Source organism: Juglans regia, chromosome 1 (assembly GCF_001411555.2).
Source record: "Juglans regia cultivar Chandler chromosome 1, Walnut 2.0, whole genome shotgun sequence".
In the NCBI taxonomy this organism is placed as follows: Eukaryota; Viridiplantae; Streptophyta; class Magnoliopsida; order Fagales; family Juglandaceae; genus Juglans; species Juglans regia.
In genome coordinates this window covers 16566329-16583188 of record NC_049901.1, presented here as the reverse complement: position 1 = coordinate 16583188, position 16860 = coordinate 16566329, and the positions used below count along the sequence as shown (strand labels likewise).

The 16860-nt window shown below is 38.5% G+C and overlaps 1 protein-coding gene and 1 non-coding gene across 3 annotated transcripts; both read right to left on the bottom strand.

Moving 5' to 3' along the window:
- Nucleotides 1-2190: 2190 nt before the first annotated feature.
- On the bottom strand, nucleotides 2191-16826 carry LOC109006062 (zinc finger HIT domain-containing protein 3-like). 2 transcript variants are annotated; one of them, XM_018985214.2, is made up of 8 exons: nucleotides 16687-16826; nucleotides 16406-16494; nucleotides 16266-16297; nucleotides 15581-15622; nucleotides 8611-8697; nucleotides 2872-2960; nucleotides 2678-2728; nucleotides 2191-2539 (listed from the first exon to the last, which is right to left on the bottom strand). In XM_018985214.2, exons 1-8 carry the CDS (start codon nucleotides 16798-16800, stop codon nucleotides 2516-2518), a joined length of 528 nt encoding a protein of 175 aa, XP_018840759.1. In that variant the 5' UTR covers nucleotides 16801-16826; the 3' UTR covers nucleotides 2191-2515. The 2 variants fall into 2 exon arrangements, with proteins under 2 accessions (XP_018840759.1, XP_018840762.1); XM_018985217.2 differs by having other exon boundaries at nucleotides 16406-16498; nucleotides 16687-16786.
- LOC118344421 lies at nucleotides 7986-8091 on the bottom strand. Its single transcript, XR_004798196.1, has one exon. It is a non-coding gene; the product is annotated as a U6 spliceosomal RNA (small nuclear RNA).
- Nucleotides 16827-16860: the final 34 nt, after the last annotated feature.

Genomic DNA, 16860 nt, shown 5'->3' with positions numbered 1-16860 from the left:
TTCTTTCTCTCTTTTTCTCTTAAGTTTATAATTCGAAGATATGGGAGATGCTTATAGTTTACATTTATAGTTTAAATTTAGTGATTGCGATATGCCTATAAATGAGAGATGTGGCCTTGGGTCCAGGAGGAAGGATGCTGATAGAATTCTATCGTCTCCTATGTCATTTTCTGCCTTCAAGTTGCAAATGTTGCATACACAGGACCAGTGAAGGAAAGCGAAAAAGGTGTTTACGAAACAATTCCCTGGATTATCTAAAATGTTGACACTATATTGTTCTTATTGCTTCGGATTCGTGTCATCCTTTCATTAATCATTTTTATGAGTTCTAACCCATTAAACCAATGAGGTCATCAGCTTTCTCTGGCATCATTACCTATGGGGTCTCATACCCAAAATTCTGGTTCTATTGTCTATCTTCTTTATGAGAAGTTCAAAATAAGAAAGTGTGGATCAGGAACATATTTACAGCTACCATATATGCAAGGATAAGGTGGGGGAGTTACTTTATCATTGTTTTTTTTTTTTTTTTTTTAATGAGTGAATTTATTGATACGAATGAAATATGCATAGCTGTTGAAACATGAAAATTGTAAACTAGAAGTATTCTTTTATTTTATCATTCGACATGACACATGCATATTGCATACTTCATAAAGGAAACAAGGAAGTTGAAACGCATGTGGGGCTGACGAAGAAAGCCTCGCCTTTCACGTTTGCTGTATCTATTTTTAGGCAAAGATCTAGATTTCCTATAATTTTTTTATTTAAAAGTTTTGGATCATTCGAAGAAATATAGATAGATATATTCCGCGGTTCTGTTGTATTTAATGTTGAGTTCATATTATTCATGGACAACATTTTTTTATATAATAGAGTATTTCCAAATTTTAAAAAGATATTTGGATGGAAAGATTGTATCTTTAAAAAAAAAAAAAATTAGTCACAAAAGAATTACACAAAAGTAAACCAACAAACTAATGTGACTTGATATGGTACAATTGTAAAGTTATTTTTATTATAAAGTAGATCTAACGGATTTTATGAAGTCACATCAGTTTGTGAATTTATTTTGTATAATCTCTTTATATTTGTAACAGTTCTAAAAGCAAAAAAAAACAAACGTTTCAAAATGCCCAATAAATAGAAAGTGCTGAAGGTAAAGGTTGGAGAATTAAGGCCACTTGTGTTGCACGGTGGTCAGCAGTCGCCATTAAAAGTGGAAGACGTATGGGTGTAGCACGATAACAGTAGAAACAACTACCAATGAATAGCATATTTTTCTTTTCCTGATCCTCTTTCTTAGGGCTTGTGTTTGATTCAAAGACCATAAATTATCAGTTACCACTGGCAGGAAATGGAAAGCAATTTTGGAATTTGAAGCTGACACATAACTCCTACAAGGTAATATCTCAGTTTTCTCATTAATTCCTGAACTTTCTATTATATTAGAATTTACCCCCAAAATTACTAGCACAAATTGCTTAGCGGATGTGGTGCGGTAAGATTTTCTGCGAAACTATAGAGAGAGCGTAGTGGATTCCATCAATTGAATGGTTAAATATATATATATTTTTTAGCAACATTATATCATTAAAACAAAAATTCGGAGGGGATGAGTATGCAACAAAAGACCCAAAATAATGTTGATGTGTGATGGAAAAAATCTTCTCAAATTGTTGCCCAAAGTTAAAAGGGCTTCAAGTTGGAGAGAGAGAGAGTGAATCCTACAGAATTTATTGTCCTTTAATTTTTATGTCTATCTCTCTCCCACTTGAAGTCCTTAATTTCAAACAATAACTTGAAGGGACCTTGTCCCGCATGAGATCTTCTCAAAAAGGGAAAGTAAGAATGAGAATCCTTACAGGAAAAGGTGGCATGAGAGCCTCATGCGCTGAGTGGGGATGATGAGTGGTTGGTGGATGGCAAATTGGCACGAGGAAGATTCAATGGTGGGCGGACGACACAACAGATTGAACCACTCAAATACAGCAATATGGACAAAAAAGGAGGGAAAAGGTGGGAAGGAAAAGAAAAAGGTGGGGGAAAGAGAGGAGAAGAGAGAAAGGAGGGAGGGCTCCTAGCTAGTCGCTAGAAGAAGCCTTCTCCCGTAGGAGAAGAGAGTGGCATAGCTTCCATCATATTCTTATTTATTGATGATAATGTAGATAAGGAGTGAGAGTTTATTCATGAAGTCTCAAAGTCCACACAGACAGTGATGACTGAAAAGGCAAAGAAATTGGAGCGGTTTTGCTCCTATTGCATCTACTATTTGTACAGAAAAACTGAAACTTGAAATGTACTTCTTAAACTATATATTACACCAGAGGACTCATACCAATAGACTTGCATGAAGTGGCACTCACGGAGCAAGGGATGTACTAGCTGCCAGCCGGATTGAAGAAGCTAGATTTAAGGTCAAACCAGAAGTTGATTTAACAAACTGCTGGCTTTGTAGAATCTTCAACTTCCTGGAAAAATTTCATCTTCTTCCTCCAGTTATAGCTAGTTGGAGCTACGGGTTGATGTTAGATAGAATCTGAGAAAAGCTAAAATTGAGTAAGATGATTCAAGCCGGAGCACTAAGATTTCCTAATCACATTGCATGCAAACCTATTCTCATGAACGCTTTTGAATGTAAGGAGAGTACAGTTAAGGTAGCAACGGATGTCAATACCTTGTCGGTGAATATGCGAAACACCTCCACTCCCATTGCTTTCTCAAGTTCCTACCAAGTGACAACATATTTTAGCTGACACTATCTTCCATGCATGCTATAATAATAATTTGATTTCGGCAATGATCACGTTATCAAATGAGAATCTAATGCAGAAAATACTGGTGTGTTGATTTCAGAATTGAACTTCTTACATTCTCAGCATCTGGGGAACAATCAATATTGCGGATGATTTTCTGCAGGTTTTCATCCTTCAAAGCATCACAGATTTCAACAGAAGAAGCTGCACAAGGATTTCCAATGAACTTACAACCCAAGGGAATTGATGATTTCAAACTGAAAACTTTCAAAATAATTTATTTATTTTTGATACATAAAGCAGATTTTTATTAATACAAAAAAAGACAGCCAAATACACAGGACGCATAGAAAAGATTCTAAATAATCTCTTTTATCACAACAAATTCTATTATTGGTAAATGGTAAGTCACACATCAGTGGGTCTTGTATATAGGACCTCACCTTCCATTTTAGATTTCCTTTCATCCCAACAAACTGTTATTGGAAAGTCACACACCAGTGGGTCTTGGATATAGAACCTCACCTTCCATCCAATTCTTGTGAAAAAAGAAACGACATTAAAGCCATAGTTCCTTAACACAATAAAACTTTAAGCTGTTCGACGATATGCCCATATACCATGTGGCAGGAGTTTCTGGGTCACATGGCTAAATGCAGCCACCCAATTAGCAGATACAGCAAAAGCACTATGACATAAACTGAACAACAGTTTAAATTCATGCCAGTGATGCCCGGCACAATATGTTGATAGAGCACCTAGATACCAACATATACAAAAAAAATATCTACCGACTTAAGCTAGCACAAATGACGAACATTTTAAACTAAGAAAGAGACACCATGGGATAGCAATAAAGAGTTCTCTATAGACAATTGGATATTTTCTTAAAAAGGGTTTTCTGGGAAAAGCTAGGGCATAATTAGTAGGAGTAATGAGACTGTTAATGCCAAAAATTGCACAACAGGCCGGAACAGAGGAATGAATTATCTCGGGGCTCACAATGATGATTTGGGCTTCGATACGGTGCTCTTTGCGTTCATCTATGAAAATAAATAATAAATAAGCAAATAAAAATAAATAAAGAGATATTTACGTCGTTCGGCATAAAGCCTACGTCTACGGGTTATTTGGGGTGAAATCCACTATAATTGGTGATTTTACAATCTCTTATAGCCTCACATATCTCACAATATAATGTAGGAATTTAAAATTTCGGGAGGTTGAATAATATGCCTCCCTTGAGAGAAGATTCTTTGGAGTCATTGTGCATAGTGGAGCCTGTACGCAGGAAACTTCTTTAGATTTGTGGAAACCTCCTCCTTATACAGAGGTTTATTTGTTTGGAGTGATTGAGTTCAACTTGCCTTGTGAACCCCTTTACTTTTAGGAGTCTGAGGTTAAATTTGGATAGTGAGTTGAGATGAAAGTTGAATAAAATATTGTTAGAATATTATTTTTTAATATTATTATTGTTTTGAGATTTGAAAAAGTTGAATTATTTATTATATTTTGTGTGAAAATTTGTGAAAATTGTAACAATGAGATCAGATGAGATGGGTTGAGAATCCTCTCAATCCAAACCGAGCCTGAGTCTCTTTCCTTTTAGGAGTCTGACTTAACTTGCCTTATCCCTCATTGGCTTTATCTCTGGGCTAGATTCTTGACTTTATCTCTTCCTTTATTTTTTGCAATAGGCTGGACTCGGTCAATTTTATCGCAACAGTTGCCCGTGATTCTTAAGGTCGATTTGTTCAACAAGAGGGTCTTGAGAATCTTCAAGTCAATAATCTGCATAAAAATTAAATTTTGAAAATTGGTCCTTGGTTTTTTGTTTGTTTTGTGATAAGAATTGAAGAGCTTAGCTTGGAGAGTCAGGTAGGAGATGTGCTTGACTGCGTTAGTGGCGAGCATTGAGCTTTGCTTGTAGTGCTAAGTGGGAGATGTACTCAATCGTGTTAGGTGCGAGCATGAACCTCGATTTGGGCGGGAGATGTACTCGAATGCATTAAGTGCGAGTGCAGAGCTCGACTTGGGCAGGAGATGTACTCGACCGTGTTAGGTGCGAGCGCGGAGCTCGGCTTGGGTGGGAGATGTACTCGACCGCATTAGGTGCGAGTGTGGAGCTCGGTTTGGATGGGAGGTGTACTCGACTGCGTTAAGTGCGAGCGCAGAGCTCAGTTTGGAGTTTTTTTGCATGATCGTTTGTTTGATTGGTTGTGCGAGACTGTTTACTGTCAATGAAGAGTGATTGTTTTCTTGCTATTTGCTTGTAGTAGTGGATTTTTTGTCCCTTGGTGTAAATTTCTATTTGATGTTCCTATTTTGGGATTGATGTTAGAGTTTGTTTGTAGTAACCAACGCTTAAGTGGTTAGGAAGCCCGTCAACCTCCTGTGTCCATCTTAGGCAGTTGCCGACCCCATTGACTCGTTCCCGAGGGAAACCTGCTTGCGGCGGTTGTGGAGCCCAGAGGCTCGTTCCTGAGGATAACCCACTGGCGGCGGTTATGATGCGAGTGTCATCACTTGATATTTGTTGGAGAATGCGCTATACTGACGTTGCTGTCCAAGTGTGAGGGTCGCGCAATCTGAAGATTTGCATGCCCTATTCCCCACAGCGAGTTTAACGGCTCAACATTAGTGGGTGATGGTCGTGCAGTCTGAGGACTTGAGCGCCCTATCCTCCACAGTGAGTCTAACGGCTCAACATTAGTGGTCGAGGATCGTAGAGTCTAAGGACTTGCACGCCCTATTGTTTACCCACAACAAGACTGAAGACCCGACATTAGTGGTCGAGGGTTGTAGAGTTTGAGGACTCAACATTAGTGATCAAGGGTCGTGGAGTCTGTGGACTTGCATGCCCTTTTATTTACACGAGTTTGAAGCCCGATATTAGTGGATGAGGGTCGCAGAGTCTGAGGACTTGCACGCCTTATTGTTTACCCACAACGAGTCTGAGGACCCGACATTAGTGGTCTAGGGTCGCAGAGTCTTGAGGACTTGTGCGCCCTATTGTTTACCTACAGCGAGTCTAAGGACTCGACATTAGTGGGCGCTCGACCGCAATGTTGTGGCGGGAGTTTGAGTTCGATCGCATTGCTGTGGCGAGAGACGAAGTTCAACCGTTCCGAGAGGTTTTCACCTAAAACCAAATAGGTCTAATACAAATTACAAGTTTGAGATTTGTAAAGCTAAGCCATTTCGCTAGAGTGTGATGAAGGTCCGGGGTGCCCGAAATACTGAGCGGTCTATTTTGATGCGAACAGATTAAGAAGCCCGTGCGATGCCTAAGAGGGGCTTTGTAGCCGGTGTTTTGTGCCATTGGGCAATTCTAGAGTGATTTAGCTGCTACTTTCAATTCTCCCTCGACTAAGATTGTTAGCTGTAAAAGCATGACCGTGTTTAAATGAATAATCCCTAGTAACCTGTATAGCTTCTCCACTCTATACTCTTGTTGAAGGCTTATAGATTGTTTATCGTCTTTTTCGTTTTTAGATTGATCCTCTCGTTATTTCAGGCCAGGTTTGGACTGGAGTAGCCTATTAATTTATTCTCAGAGTAGCTTTTTTGTGCCCTCGTTTTTTCCCTTTTCCAAATTGGATCCAAAGAAGCATGCGATGATATTTTTCTCTCCACATTGTTGACTAGCTGCTACTTGTCCATGGCAATCTCTTCATGGTTATCTTTTTTTTTTTTTTGTATAAATAGTTCTTCCACTTTCTATGATTCTGTCACTTAGAGTGCACAGTAGTGGAATAGAGGCCAAAAATTAATGAAAAGTCATAGGCATGAGAGGCATCACAAATTGAAATGCAACCCATGGGAAAAGAATATTTATGCTCTCCAAATAGTCCATTTCAATATAAAAACCTTGAACACAAATGAATATTGACCTCTAGAACGTACATGCATGATGAAGTATGTTAAAAAAAAACTGAATAGAATTTATTGAATGAAAGAAAAAAGAAAACAAGAAGTGAAGAAACAGGAAGAACTAGAGCACACTGGAAATTATGAAAATGGTTCCCCTAAAAGTAACGAAGTCACAATCTAAAGTTCAAAAGATCCAAAGATTCCAAGGAGAGGAAGATGGGATGCTGTCTAAAGAAATCTACCAGTCAAAAGAAAGACCCAAGGGACAAGTTTAAGATTATCCCGAGATAACACTACCATCAAAAGTCTGGCTCATCCCTTCACTCCAGATAGCCCAATTAGACGGGGAATAGCCATTCATAATCATGGTACTTCTAATACCATTAATCATTCATTTCCAAACACCTTAACAACTTCAAAACTCTCTTGGATATTACCCACTGGACCCCAAAGAGAGAACACTATAACACTGTGACCGAATAAATCTATTACAACTAGGCAGTGCATCAAATTATGGGTCAACTGTTTTGCCACTAACTTTATACAGGAAATCAATCCACTGGTCTCCATAGGTGCCTTAGTATGGGAATACTGTTTACAATACCTAAAGAAACCACCCAATGCAACATCATAAGAATATAGGCACCAGACATACCACTGATCGTTAAACTGTACCAAGTTCTATCTTCTCCTTCATGGATGCCTTGATACGGAAAATGACGAATGTGATACCTAAAAATCACACGTTGCAACATCACAAGAAAGAGAGCATCAAAGAAACCATCCCTTGTCAAACTCCAGAAAGTTCTATACTCTCCTTCACTATTTCCCATTTCAAATACAACCATTATAAAAGAGAAGCAACCAATTCAATTTCCAAATATTTAACCCATCTGACAAACTTGAGATTCCGATTTAAAGTTCCCTTGATACGCCTTGGTAAGCAAATATGAAACCTATCCTCAAAAGTTCAAAACAAGTCAGGAAGAAGAATAACAATCGGGTCCAAACTAAAGATATGATTAAGTTGCAACCTCCATTATACGTTTCGAAGGGCCCAGGCATGAGATTTCTCCCTCCAAAGTGAAAGACCACTAACCCAAAATTTTTTCATATGTTTACAATTTTCATGTCTTACAGCCTATGCATCAACAAACCTTATCATCTGTGATACCTCTTTAACGCCCCAATGGAAGGCTCAAACTATATGGTCTATACTCCAAAATGACTAGTTAATGATACAATTGGAGCTTCATTGAAACTTTATAAAGAGCAAGAACTTCTCATTTCCAAGTAATGTGGGATTTCATATACTACCTACCATTATCCTTATCATATGAGATATCACAATAAAAAAAAAATTTGGACCATTTCTCGATTCGTGCGTGTCATCCTTGCGCAGGGGCCATGCTAATCTTCTCTGTATCGTTCCAATTTTATCGGAACAATTGGAGTGTCATTGGAACCTTATAAAAAGCAAGAACTTCTCATTCTCAAGTAATGTGGGATCTCATACACCACTTACTCTTATCCTTATCATATGGGATATCACAATTTCATATTGACTTATAAGTTATACCCACATTGTTTGAGAATAATAAATTCTGGCCTTTTATAATAGTTCTAATGGGGCTCCAATTATATCATTGACTAGTCATTTTTGAGTATATGCCCATATATGGCTTGGGCCCCCTTGGTGGTTACATCATTTCTCAAGTTTTTATTTTTTACTTTTTATTTTTTCTCATACTTTGAGGACTCTACGTTGTCTATTGACATCTGTATTCTAAGATTCAAAACCCTGCTCATACTAGTATGCAGCACATTTGCCCAAGTATCACATCAGTATTGTACAAAGGAATACATACATACATAAATACATACATATATATATATATATAGATATATATTGATAGGTATGAAAGTGCAAAATGAGGAATATTTGAGGGTTAAGCCTCTAAGTGAGTCAGACAACTCATACCTATAGCCTCAAGTTGCAACTTTTGTAGCACATCATCTGGTTCTTCAACATTTAATGGTCTCTCTACGTGCGATTCTGGATTGAGAGCTAATGAACATGAAAAACAGGAAATAAACTAATTAAATCATCAAATTTAAATGAGAAAAATAGGTTTCACATGAAAATTATATTTTTTTATCAGTAAATAAAGATTTTATTGATGGGGAATAGGTATAGCCGAAGTACATGGGACAGGTAGAAGAGCAACACCCAGGGCATGATTGACTAAGGATACAAGGAATTCATGAATATTCAAACCAATGAAGTCTATTACAATCGGCCAATGGAGCAAAGTGTCATGAAAATTATATTAATGGAGCAATGCAAGATTAACACAGTATGAGTAGAGGAATTTGCACTTATGTACATGTGTATTTTATGAACAACGAGTTCCTTTAATATCAAATGATTGTCAAGAGTCAGAAGAAAATTAAAGGTCATAAAGAAGCTTGAATACCAAGTGTAAAGTGTATTTTCTTGCCTATATCATGATATTAAGAATAATTGTTTTATTGACTCTATCATTGTATCAAGGAGACTTTCATTTGAATAGTGAAGATGACGTCTAGTGATGCAAGACTAGTACGTCACACATTGGAATTTTAACTAGAGGTTGAAAGCAATGTATTTGACGGGGAAAAAAGTAACAAAAGAAATAGTGGGAAATCATAATGAAAGGTGAAAAACTGAGGGGTTAATAGCCCAAAGAAACAAATTTCCAAAGTTGAAAAGCCTACAACAACCTGTCTGTAGAAGGAAGAGGGGAGAGGAAGGAGGGAGGGAATTCCCCTAGTATAATATGGACTCCACAACTATTTCTAATAGCAACGAACAAGAAGTTATAAATCTATAACAAACCAAAAGCAACCAGAAATAAAAGAATATGTAGCCTATTAAAACAGTAGTCAGGACATGAAATTAGACTAATGTAACTCTTATTAATACAGAAACCACAATTTTTCTAATAGTAACGATCTTGTTATAAGTCTATAACAAACCAAAAGCAACTAGAAATAAAAGAATGTGTAGCCTATTATGTAACATCCGGCTCAGAAGATAATTAATTAATTAATAAAATTAGGACCAAAAAAATAATATAGTTATTATTTATTTATCAGATATTTTTTTTTTATAAGTAAACAAATTTTATTGATCAATAAATGGGCAAAGCTCAGTACAATACACAAGAAGAAAACAACTGTATGCCCTAACTAAGAAGGTGCAATATAGACAAGAAAATCATGTAGGTTCATGCCATTGAAGTCAACGGCAATGGCTTAAGTACATAGAGTTCTATAAAATAAAGCTTTAAGCTCCTCCAACGATCTCTGCTCATTGCACTCTTGCCATAAACACCACATGATACATATAGGGATCATCTTCCAAACCGCTTTAATCTGTTGCATACCTCTTATATTTGTCCAACTGGCCAGCATTGCCACCACTGTCTCCGGCATAACCCAATCTATCTCTAATCTACTAAACACCTCATTCCATAATACCCTTACTGTCTTGCAATGTAGTAGGAGATGGTCCACCGACTCGCCCCCTCCTCTACACATGCAACATCAATCTGCTATGATTACCCTCCGTTTCCTCAAGTTGTCGGTTGTGAGGATCTTACCCAACGATGCTATCCATGAGAAAAAATATAGCTTTGGGAGGCACCTTATTTCTCCAAAGCCTTCTCCAAGGAAACTAACTATTGGGCTCTTGTGAGAGAGCCTTATAAAAAGAGCGACCCGAGAATACACCTTTCCCTGCGGGTATCCACCACAACCCATTTTCTTGTTGATTGCTGGTTTTATGGAGTACAAAAGGCTGTAAAAATTAGCAAAGCTGCTCATTTCCCAATCTTGTACCACCCGACTAAAATTGATATTCCAATGGATTTGCCCACCCGAAATCCCCATGACTTCCGCCATTGAAACATCTTTGGCACTTGCAATTTGGAATAATGAAGGAAATAAATCTTGTAGAGTATTGTCACCACACCAAATATCTTTTCAGAATTTAATCCTGGAACCCTCACCCAAAAGAAGTCGAGCATGTCGAGTAAAAACCCCTCATACTCTTCTTATGTGTTTCCACAACCCCACTCCATAGGCTCCTCTAGCTTCTTTAGAACACCATCCCCCCCATAAGCCTCTATATTTGTACTCAATCACCAACTTCCACAGGACTTCTGGTTCCTTATTGTATCTCCACAACCATTTTCAAAGTAACGCTCGATCAAAAGTCCTCATATTTCTAATACCCAAACCACCGTTAGAGATAGGATGACATACCGTCTCCCACTTGACTAGATGGATCAGATATTTTTTAAATGTTGAATTCTATTATTATTATTTAATGAATAAATGTAGTCAAATCTCTAGTGAGAATTGTTCTTCATTTTAAATTATCACTTTAGATTTTATCTAATGCCATTGACGTAGTTCAGTTGGGAACTACTACCTACTTTTATTTGAAACTCTCCCGTAAGAGTTTATCATATTGCACAACTTCCTCGTACAGTACAATTTCAAATGCTCACAAAAACCAACTTGTATGTCACCCTTTCCTCTTTTATCGGTGAACACAGCCGATCTTTACTCTACGACAATCACAAATATAATTCAAACCCAACACGTCAAATACTCTCTCTCGTCTATATATACACCTCCCTCCTTTGCAAATTCACAACAAGTAGATTGACGTCAACCAACTATTATTTTCCAGCCAACCCACTCAAGGCAAACTGAGGTACTTACCTCGCCGGACTCAGTTGTTTGAAACAGCCGGAAGACACCCAGTATCACTCGGCCACCCACCCCGTTGCATGGTCTCTTCTCTCGGTGAGCTTCTTATCTTTTTGGTAAGCTCTCTGTCAATTTTCTGCCGCTGTTGAAAACCTCTACCTTCTGTATTGTTTTCCTCTAACAATAGACACCTTACACTAGAAGTAGATTGCGTTCATGGTTGCTATTATTCCCAATGAGATTGTCAGTAACTTTTTCGTATAGCATAAAAGGAAAATGGAAGCTCAATTACCTTACTCCCTCCCCTTTCCTCCAGTCAATACTTTACTGTTTTCAAGTTTTTTTGTTTTTTCCTTAAGGAAAAGGGGAGGCGGGGGCAACCAGCATAGCAACCTTCCCTGAGCGTGACCATAGGAGCCCTTCTCCACTACGGAATGTCCGGTTTGAGCCATAGTTACTGCCGCAAGGGCGAGCTTGTTACCACAACACCCCGAAAGTATCCAACTGGTCCAAAACCCATCTCATGTCCCAAATGTTAGGTTTTACTACCATAAGTGGTTTCAACTTATGTCCTGACTTGAACTTCTGGCCTCGAAGCCATGAAATATCAGCTCGTACCAACTGGGCTACCACCTTGGTGGTCACTGTTTTCAAATTGAAAGTGTCTTGGCTTTTTCTGTAAAGCACATTGGATTTAAATTTATTACAATAAATGCATTCCAACCTTTTCAATAAAGCACAACCATGTAACACGTATTTCCCCTGCCTTGTAATTCATCAACAAGTGAGTTGATTTTAATATTTTGGGCTTACCTAACTATGGGCTTAGTTTAATATGAGATTTTTTTTAAATTTCATAATTTAATAAAGTTTACTTATGCCATCAAATCTATAGTATCTATTTAATTAGATAGAGTATTATCGCATGCCTTCCTAGAAATTTAGTGATGTTAGTCTTTTGTATAGGTGACGAACTACGAAGCAACATTTAGAAACAGTGCTATAAGGTAAGTAGCTTGATCATAAATTAGGATTAACATATATTAACTAGTTATATATTATTATTATTAAAACTAATTCTTTGGAAGCCAGTGTTTATGTACCACACATGTCATGATATTTGCAAGCACGTCATTCATCATGTTTCATTCCGCATATTATAGTTATATATGTATTATACATCTCACGTTACATAAGACACGTAAGCTTTCATAAGGCCAAGTGTAAGATAAACTCAGATAAGTTAATAAGATGGCCATTAGATACATGGTACCAATGCGATTTATGGGAAGATGTGCAAGCCACAGAGCTAAGTGTGGTTCACCATAGTATCATAAAATACAATTAGCGGCTCCCCTTGCGGTCGCGGGATGTGGGGCCAGTGCACAACCTTACACACAAGGTTAAGTGTGTGGGCAGTAAAATAAGTACGATAAGTCAGATAAGGTAAGACAAATCAAACATGACATAAACATACGTATGAATGATCATGATTTTAAGTTCTCATCATGAAATATTTTATGAAAAACTTTATGTTAAGTATGTTTAAGTTATGATGAGTTTCTTCCTGAGTCATTGACTCATTTTAGTTTGTTTTTATGTTTTTAAACCACCCCAGGTGAGCATAATGGTGAGTATGAGCAGACGAGCCCAGATTAGATGGAGCAGTTGATTAAATTCCAAACTTCTTAGAATAAGTTACTTTTTTGAACTTATAGCAAAAAAACACTCGTGAGAAAGGTTGAGGAGAGAGGAGAGAGAGAAACACTCGTGAAAAAACCCTGTGTGAGAGTTACCATCTCGTCGCTGCCTTGGCCGGTGAGTAGTTGCTCACTGCCGGCTCAGACATCATCGCCGAGCCCCGGCGACCTCACGGAGGGTTGTCCAAAGCTGGTCATCCTGCCAGCGAGAGATACACCAGTGCGTAAGGTTATTACCCGTAAGAGAGAAATCCATTTCGCCGTCACCTAGGCCGGCAAGTGGCTCCCGGGGGCATAGAATAGACCGATGGACCACGACGGCTACGCCAAGGGTCTTTCGGCATTCGTCACCCTCCGGCAACTTGGTTTTCTTCTAGATTCGTTGCTGGGATTCGTTTCGGGCGTCCATGTCGTTGGTTCTGTCTCCTAAGAAAACAAATCTGCCGCCACACACCCTTACAGGCGAGAGACAAAGCACGGTGGTCACAGACCACCCTCCGTCATTCTAACTCGTTGGTCTTCAGTAGTGGTTCTTAGCCGTGTATCGAGTTCTGAACTGGTTTCAATGTGATGATGTATGGCTGTTGAAGGAGGGGAGTTGGTCAGTATGGGTTCTTCTATGATATTAGCCATAGAATTTAAATCTTTTACTCTGGTGAAGGAGGGGAGTATGTTGGTCATTACTAAAAGGGGTCGAAGGGTGATTTCTAAGTTGTTTTTGGGTTCAACAACAGTGCAGTGGTTGACTAAGGCCATGGAAGCGTACACAAAGGATGAAAAACAAGATTTTTTCTCCACTGTTCGGGAAGGTAGACGCAGCTTCAAAGCGCACCGCTGCTTAAATACTCGAGGACGTTATATGGCGGTAGAAGAATATGGTGGTGGTGGAAGGAGGAATTTTATCTTCATTCCTGAGGAGGGGGGTAGTGGTTGGAGAATGATGGGGGAGGTGCTGCGTGGCTTTTCCTTTGGCAAGAGAGGGAGCGAAGGACAAGGTGCTGCAGGACGTGGCTCTGCTAGGGAGTCGCGTAGCAGACATGTCGGTGGCGTGTCAGGGAAGGAAAACTTGGAGATGCACAAAAATCCTAGTAAATCCTCAATGGCGAGGCGATCATATGCGGCAGCTCTAAAGACGAGTCATGTTTCGAGAGTACAGAGTGAAGGAGATTCGCAAATCACGTCTCAGGACTAGCTTATTGAGATGCAAAATTCCTTAAAGAAGATGGAAACCCAACTTGTCGAGCTGAAGGGAACAATAGCTTTCTTGTCTTTGAAAATAGACCGACTTTCAGTTGGAGGCAACAGGGTTGTAAGAAACAAGATAGGCCCGAAGCATTTAAACCTAGTTAAAGGAAAACGGAAGATCGGATTTGGCTCTATCCCTATATCTAGATCCAGGAGAGTATGGTGGGTCAAAAAGAAATCTGGGTTGTTTGAAGCAGGGTCTACATCGGGTATCGGCGTAGAGACATCAGTAATGGAATGTCATTCGCCTCATGTAACACAGGATAGACCGATAGTCGGTACTACACCCTTGGTCCTCGATCCCTCGTCAGAGTTGAAGGAAAATGGTGTACTGCCAAGGTCTGAAGGAGATGTAGGAACCCCAAGGTAAAGGGACTTGCTGTCATCCCAGAATCTCCAATGAAGACCATGATACCACTGGAGCGAACCAATGGAGTTGATGGAGAACCAAAGGGTTTGAAGTTGGTGTCTCATGTAGATGAATGCCTAGAGTCGGGAGTGCATTTGGATACTGTGTCTAGAGATAACGTTGCTCCTTGGTGTCTCTTCCACCAATAGCAGATTGGATTTTGCCTAAAGTTAACGAGATTCAACAGTTTGTGAGAATTTCACATGGAGGATGTGAAGACCAATTCAATGAACTAAACACTACGATTGAGGCAAGCCACACACTTGAAACCAAAAGTTTCAAGAAAAACAGGGAGTTACAGCGTCTTTCTTGGGCAATTAACTACGACACTAAGGGTGGTAGCTCAACTAGAGGGAAGTTTAAAGGGAGAACATTGTGAAGACGGGAATCAAGGGTTTGGGGTTGGGTGTTCGGGTAGAGTTTAGGTCTACAAGAAACAAGGGTTGGGGACCGGTCTGGTGTATTTTGGGTTATTTATTTCACGGGCTTTTTGGGTCATTAGGGGCTTTTTGGGTCATTTTGGATAAGGTGTTTTCTTGTATACATTTTGTGTACTTGGTTTCTCCTTTTATATAATATTTTTTTACTTATAAAAAAAAAAGTTACTTTTTTTACATCAATTTTATTCAGTTGCTTCATTTAATTTTGTTTGGAGACATGTTTCTATTAAATAATTCTTTTAAGAAATAAATATTTATTTTATTAAAAATGAGATTTCTTGTTGAGTCACATTTAGGAAAACACATGACATCCTTAGCCTATAGGAAATGGGTGTTACATATTAAAACAGTAGAACATTACAAGTGTTGAATACGTTAGGCTAATGTAACTCTTACTTGACTTTTCCTCAGAAGATACCGGCTTAGCACATGGGATTTCTGCACCATTCATATAAACACACATTAGTCCTCATTACCAGAACCAATTCATACATAATTTATAGGTGGTTGTTAAATTTTAATATTTAAGTCTCTCAAGCTTTATTCAGCAACTTAGTAAATGTGATACCCTATATGATAAGAATATGGGTAGATAGTGTATGAGATCTCCACATTGCTTGGAAATGAGAAGTTTTTGCTCTTTTAAGATTCTAATGTGACTCCAATTGTATCATTGACTAGTCTTTTTGGAATATAGGGCATGTGGTTTGGGCCTTCCATTAGAGTGTTACAGTAAAAGACACCCTTTTGGTTTTCCCCTTTGTGATTCATGGTATTACAGGCTCAAATTTACATAACCTCTAACTCTGGGGTAAAATAGTGCCACAAATTGAGATGCCCATTCTGAAACCTAACACTGCAATAAATTTGCTTGTTTGGACAACCCAAGAGACATATTAATGACACAATCCAGCAATCAACTGGGCTTTCTAGTAGGAAGATGACACCCCTATAAAAGACTGAGAGAAAGAGATACAGAATTTACAAAATCAGCAACTTCTAGTTCTTAAGATTTTCTGCTTAGAAACTCCTGTGTAATTCATTAACAGAGAAATAGTAGTAATACAAAAAAGTGGCATACCTTTGTGCCTCTTGAAACACACCACAGAACAACTGAAACCAGGAAAATCAAGAAAAGAAAATTATCAGTTGAGTCAGTGAAATTTGAAAGTATTTTACAACAAAAAAGCAAGAGGATTTTAGTGGCTTCGGATGGCTTACTAAGGTGCTAGACATGAGGGACACTTGTATTTTGATTGTGCTTCATTGCAGACTCGACATTGTCGAGGGCCCATTTGACTGTTCCCCTTCTAGCTATCAAAGAAATATTTTCGGGAGGAAACAAACGCATAAGATAAAAAATATCAGGGTGTTACGAAATCATGAAACCAAATAAATCGAAGTTTTCTTAGAGCTTAAATACAAAACAATCAAAATAAGTTTTTTTTTTTCTAATATAAACCGTAATGAGGGACTGAATTAGAGAGATACGAAGTACGAACATGGAGGAGCTGGGACGTCTCCACTTGCGCGACTCTCTCGAGAGAGTTTGGGAGAGAACACGCCGCAAGTCTGATTGAACGACTCCCTTCCTGAAACGCAGAGCTTTGCCTCATTTGAAAAAAACTATTATGACGTGGCAAAATCTTAAGCGTCAACGTACTTCGAAGTGCCGA